This window comes from Somniosus microcephalus, chromosome 13 (assembly GCF_052327205.1).
Source record: "Somniosus microcephalus isolate GS21.2 chromosome 13, FLI_Smic_1.0, whole genome shotgun sequence".
NCBI lineage: Eukaryota > Metazoa > Chordata > Chondrichthyes > Squaliformes > Somniosidae > Somniosus > Somniosus microcephalus.
Window position 1 is genome coordinate 14,503,207 of NC_140999.1, and position 6,634 is coordinate 14,509,840.

At 42.2% G+C, this 6,634-nt stretch overlaps 1 protein-coding gene across 6 annotated transcripts in view; it reads left to right on the forward strand.

Annotated features, from left to right (window-relative positions):
• Positions 1-3,460, forward strand: part of dazap1 (DAZ associated protein 1) — a 30,283-nt gene extending 26,823 nt beyond the window's left edge. For 3 of the 6 annotated variants that reach the window (XM_086004529.1, XM_086004530.1, XM_086004534.1), the window contains 3 exons: positions 943-1,116; positions 2,406-2,498; positions 2,761-3,460. In XM_086004529.1, coding sequence (XP_085860655.1) covers positions 943-1,116; positions 2,406-2,498; positions 2,761-2,942 — 449 coding nt within the window. In that variant the 3' untranslated portion in view covers positions 2,943-3,460. The remainder of the gene's footprint in view (positions 1-942; positions 1,117-2,405; positions 2,499-2,760) is intronic. The other 3 variants (XM_086004531.1, XM_086004532.1, XM_086004533.1) reach the window with 3 other exon arrangements.
• The last annotated feature ends 3,174 nt before the right edge of the window (positions 3,461-6,634 follow it).

The window sequence follows — 6,634 nt, forward strand, 5'->3', positions numbered from 1 at the left end:
GAAAGTGACACACCATGTTCAAAATAACTGTTTAGGACATGATGACCAGCTCAACCTTTTTCATCAGCGGGTAAACTATTAGTGAGATTTTTCAGGTAGGTATTATGACAAATTTTTATTTTAAAAAAAATGTGCTCACTTGTGTGTTGTATTTAGATCTGAAATTGTTTCACAGTTCTGAATTTGGAATCTAATTGCTTTTTAGTCATGGCCTTTTGTGCCCTGACAGTGCAGCCTGTAGAAGCCTTGCTTTCATGTCTTCAAATGTAAAATTCTTTTTTTTATATATAAATCTCCTGTGGAAAAATTAAATAATCCTCTGTCAAAATGCCTTGCGCGGTTTCTGCGTTCCTGCTCTTGCTGACTTTAAAAGGGGCCGATTGAGAACCAAGCTGGGCTGCACTTTGTTCTTGCAGTACCAGCTGAGCTGTTGTGTGCTGAGCTTGAACCTATAGTAGTTCCCTGGTTGTCTTTAACCGATGGTCCATTTTATCGTTTGAACATTCGAATCTTGCAAGTCTATTATCGATCAAAGTAAGTAACCTCCATCCTGATCCCATGTGGCTCTAAACATGCCCTTTTTTCTTTTAGCAGAGAGAGAGCAGAATGGACAGCACAGTGCTGAATTTGTTTGTGGCTGACTACTTTCCTGCTAGTCAATTTACAAGCAGTCAAGAGTAAAACAGCTGGGTCCAGTGTAGCGCAGTGGGATCCATGCATTATATACACACACGCACTCGTACACCTCAGTATGGCAGAAGCCCCCCCAAAAAAAGTTTTGTTCCTGGCCACACCTGTTTTTATTTTTGTTCATAATCGTTAAAACTATTGTCCTGTTGCGACAAATATTTAAACGATGTGACAGCCTCGCCTGCCCCTTAAAATTTAAATTAAAAAAAACTATCACCTGTCTGACCTGAGCTCGTTCTTGTTGCTATTCAGGCTATGGAGGATTTGGCGCACCTCCAGCTGACCAGTTTGTCCCACCTGGAATACCAGCACCCCCTGCCACACCAGGAGCAGGACAGATGGGCTACCCACCAGCAACACAGACACCTCAGGACATGAGCAAGCCACCTGCTGGACAGCCCGAATTCCCTGGGTACAACCAGTATGGTAGGTAACAAAGTAGTGTAGGATTTGGAGGTGCTGTAGGATTAGAAAAGAACACAACAACCCCCTTCAGTGCATATGACTTCCTGAAGTCAAGGGCCCCTCTACCTGCTTGTATTCCCAGCAGGAGTATGTGAACACCAGAAGACAAGGAGGTAAAGAATGGTGTGTTGAATTAGATCATCCTTTTCTAGCATTTTATAACTGTTCATGGATGTAAAATCTACTGTTAGGGACAGAGCAGCAGACATAGCCTACAACGTGCAAGTTACTAGCAAATACAAGCTTGTATAATGAGTAGTCATTCACTTTTTTTTACATCCACGCAGTGTTGTAGTTTTTCAAATGCCATGTCTCCTGATTTCTACTTTAATCTGTTCCTCCCTTTACCACCACCACCACCACCACCCCAAAAAGGGTTGTAACTTTGAATGTTGGAATTCCTAACCCAGCTGTTGGTCTCTCTACTGTTCTTAATCTTAATCTGGGTCCATCTGCTTCCTCTTTTTACCTGGCTAAATGCACCTCCCTGCTTTTTGTTCCAGATGAGTGAGTGTCTTGAGTAAGCAGGGAGCCTGCTTCAGCCAGATTTTATTTTGAGCTGGAAAGTTACTGTTAGATTTTCAGGATCTGAATAAATTGGAACTAGGCCACGTTAAAAAGAAAATGGTGATTTATCAAGGACTTCAATCTATGAAAAAGTCTATGCTAAATCTGCAATTTCAAATGGCTACTTCACAATACTCTGTCGACCTCTATTTCAGGTAGTGATGTTCAGCATTAAACATGTGAATTTTAAAACTAATTAGAATATAATGGAGTCCTTGAAGAAAGACGCTGTGGTTTTTTTTAAATCCGGCGCTTTTTTTTTTAGATTACTCATTTGGAAGTAGCTGAACCAAAGCATTTAATTCACTCAAATTCTCTCTGCTCCTTTAATCACTGTTACGGGGTGCATGTGTTTATCTCCCTATACCCAAATACACTGTGCAGCTTAGTACCTTTTCTACAGGCTGTACTACATTCACTAAAGGTACTTGCCCAAGAGGCTCAAACCCTATTGCTAACTTAGACGCAGTTTGTTTTAATTATATATACCGATAGTTTGTTGCCACAATTTACCTATATAGAATAACAAATTGACCAAACATCTGCTTAAAAAATGTATTTCTATTTCACTGGCATTTCTGTGCATCCATATGCCTCTGGTGACCTGATGCATCTATGCCATGGATTGAAGCGGGCTCAGGCTTACTGGGGTAGTCATCCTGGTTTCCTCATCTCCCTAATAGGCATGGGTAACTATCCTCAGGATCCTTCAGGCTACGGACCCACGCGTCCTTCTCAGACTTACGGTCAGGCTGAGCAGGGATATAGTGCAGCAGGTAGGTGTTGCATAGACTTTGAACTGCCTTGCTTCAACAAAGATGAGTAGCTTAAGTAGGATGTAGTCCTTGCTCACTTAGTTTTTTTAAATGGGAGAATAGTGCTTAAAGCAGTTGAGCATTTGTTGTGCTGGTACAAGGATGATCTAATTGTGCAAAATTAAGTTTGATTTTTAAGTTGCTTTCTGTTAAGTTAATGGTGATTTTTGTTTGAATTTTTCCTCTAAACAGTCATAACTTTTCTGTTCTATTTGTTTAATAGGTTATGGGCAAGACATGAGTGGTTTTGGCCAGGCCCCAAGTTTCTCGGATCCAAATCAGCCAGCTCCCTCATATGGAGGACCCTCAGCACCAGCACCTCCAGGGGCTCCACCATCCGCACCGGGTGGATTTGCCCGCGGTCAGAACCACAATGCTCAGGGGTTCCATCCTTACAGGCGTTAAAACCATGGCAGGGAAAAAAATAAAGGAGTATATTCTGGTGTAAACTTGGCCAGAAATTCCTTAATTTTGTGACTCTTTTGTGACAATCACTTGATTAAATAACAAAAACAACAAAAAAATTTAAAAGGAGTTTGAAGGATACGCTGTGGGCTTTGGACTGCATTTTTTGAATTTATTCTCCTCTCTTCCCAACAGCACAAATGACCTCTTTGCGCTCTGAGTGATGCAGGGTTTAGGAGAAATATTCTGCTGTACCATATAACTTTTGGTTTTTTTTTTTGATTTGTTCCTTACTCTGAGCCTTTGTTTTACCCTAGTATATACTTTTATGTTTAAATAAAATTGAAACATTTGAACACAGACGTTGCAATTTTTAGGAGAAATTTTGTACTATTTACATCTGACTTATTTTTTAATTTAAGATGTAGATTTCCCTTAAGAATGGCTGTAGAATAAACTGCAAATTAAAGACAGATGACCCCTGGTTTAAATAAAGAGAGCACATTTCGTTTAAATAATCTGGTCTCTGACTGATTTGTAGTTACGGTTCAAAACTGATTCTACATATTGTATGCATAAAGTTGGTTGATTTTACATTAGTTTTGTTGTGCTCTGCAGTAATTTTAATAAAGAACATGCCTCTGAGCAGAACCCCCAGCCCGAGGATTGTAACTGTTCACCCTATAGGCTTTGAGCATAGCTCATTCCTTTCTGAAACCGCTTTTGGTTTTGCTATGAGACTTTGCTGAAGTTGCTGTGAACCAATGGCTTTGTCACCTGAAGGCATTGACTTCAGGTTGAGAATGGCTCCATGGATATTGGTACTTCCCCAAAGTGGCCATTTCTGCATTCGCCCCGACTGAGTCTGTTGGCAGGCAGTCCGGTCCTGTCCTTGTGTGTATTTCTCCAGCAGGGATTGTTGCATAACACTGACCATTGTAGTGTTCCCAGAACTGCTCTGACTGATCAGCAGACTCCATTTTCCAGCATAAGTATCCCAGCATGTTAATTTCTCTTCCTCACCCAAGCACAAGTAGCACATGGACCATCCCGTGGCCTACGATAATTTAAATAAACACATCGGAGTTAAAAAAGTAAAGACTTGCATTTATGCACCTTTCATGTCCTTGACATCTCATGCTTAGAACATAAATAGGAGCAGGAGTTGGCCATTTGGCCCTTCAAGCCTTGACATTTAATAAGCTCATGGCTGATCTTTACCTCCACTCCACCTTCCCACGCTATCCCCATATCCCTTGATTCCTTTAGTATTCAAAAATCTATCGATCTCTGCCTTGACACTCAACGACTCAGCATCCACAGCTCTGTGGGGTAGAGAATTCCAAAGATTTACAACCCTTTCAATGAAGAAATTTCTCCATCTCTGTCCTAAATGGCTGACCCCTTATTCTGAGACACTGACTTTGTTCTAGACTCCCCAGCCAAGGGAAACCTCCCAGCATCCACTCTTTCAAGCCCTTAAAGAATTGTACATTTTTCAATGAGGTCGCATCTCATTCTTTTCCACTCTAGGGGATATAGGCCTAGTCTACTCAATCTCTCCTCATAGGACAATCCCCTCATCCTGGGAACCAGTCTAGTGAACCTTCGTTGCACTCCCTCTAAGGCAAGTATATCCTTCCTTGGGCAAGGAGATCAAAACTATACAGTATTCCAGGTGTGATCTCACCAAGGCTCTATATAATTGTCGTAAGACTTACTTATTTTTGTACTCCAATTCCTTTGTAATAAAGACTCACCATTTGCTTCACGATCAATGAATTGCTTTCAAAGTGTAGCCGCTGTTATGCAGTTAAGCATAACAACCATATTACACAGCAAGGTCCCATAAACAGCAATGAGCTAAATAACAAGTTTCTGTTTTTTGGCAGTGTTGGTTGAAGGATAATAACGACACAAAGAACTCTATCTTTTATGTCCATCTGAACAGACGGTTTAACGTCTTACAGCAGTCCCTCTGTTGCATAGTTACGTCATCTTGCGTGCTTTGTTCCTGTTAAATATTGCCACAACTTGAATGTTACAGGGCTGAGATGGGGGAAATTTGGACGGTGATACCTGTTGAAAATTGTCTGGGTGTCAAGAGAATGATAGCTAATCTCCAACGCCTCCTTTGTTGTCTGGCTGAGTGGGACTGGCCTCGCCTGATACCACTGTTGCCTCTCGAGTCTCCTATGAATCTATCCTTAGCCCCTTCCTATTTCTCATTTACACGCTCCCATTGGTGATATAATTCGAAGACAACGCCTGGTTCTACATGTACGTTGTGATGCCCAGCTCTTGCCACACCTCAACCATGCCACTGTGTTGTCAAACTACTTGCTGACATTCAGTCCTGGATTAGCTGCATTTCCTGAGAAAGATGGGAGGGAAAGCAATGAGTGAGGAGGACATAAAAAACCTGCAAAAGGACATAGACAGGCTAAGTGAGTGGGCAGAGATTTGGCAGATGCAATATAATGTTGGAAAGTGTGAGGTTATGCACTTTGGCAGAAAAAATCAAAGAGCAGGTTATTATCTAAATGGAGAGAAACTGCAAAGTGCTACAGTACAAAGGGATCTGGGGGTCCTGGTGCATGAAACACAAAAAGTTAGTATGCAGGTGATCAGGAAGGCCAATGGAATCTTGGCTTTTATTGCAAGGGGGATGGAGTATAAAAACAGGGAAGTCTTGCTGCAGTTATACAGGGTATTGGTGAGGCCACACCTGGAATACTGCGTGCAGTTTTGGTTTCCATATTTAAGAAAAGATATACTTGCTCTCGAGGAGGTTCAGAGAAGGTTCACTCGGTTGATTCCGGAGATGAGGGGGTTGACGTATGAGGAAAGGTTGAGTAGGTTGGGACTCTACTCATTGGAGTTCAGAAGAAAGAGGCGATCTTATCGAAACATATAAGATTGTGAGGGGGCTTGATCGGGTGGATGCGGGGAGGATGTTTCCATTGATGGGTGAGACTAGAACTACGGGGTATAATCTAAGAATAAGGGGCTGCGCTTTCAAAACTGAGATGAGAAACTTCTTCACTCAGAGGGTAGTAAATCTATGGAATTTGCTACCCCAGAGAGCTGTGGAAGCTGCAACATTAAATACATTTAAAATGGAGATAGACAGTTTCCTAGCAGATAAGGGAATTGGGGGTTACGGGGAGAGGGCAGGGAAGTAGACGTGAGTAGATTTGGATCAGCCATGATCCTATTGAATGGCGGAGCAGGCCTGAGGGGCCTTATGGCCTACTCCTGCTCCTACTACTTATGTCCTCTGATTTAAACCAGCACTCTCCCATTTTGAAGCTATTTGCACCCTCTGCGTTCTATTTGACCCTAAGCTGAGCGTCTGACTCTATCCTCTCCAGCATAAAGACTGCCTACTTCCACCTCCATAACAACATCTGTCTCTGCCCAACCTCAGTTTTTCTGCTGCTGAAATCTTAATTCATGCTCCAGATGTGACCATTGCAATGCTCTGCCCATATCCTAACCTGCACCAAGTTCTGTTCACCCCGGCACGTGCTAATCTACATCGGCTCCCGGTCCGCCAACGCTTCAATTTTAAAATTCTCATCGTATTCAATTTTCTCCATGGTCTCCTTACTTCTGTGACCTCCATCCCTAAAACCCGCCAAGGACTGTGTTCCTAAAAACTCTGGCCCCTTGTGCATTCCTGACTCCAT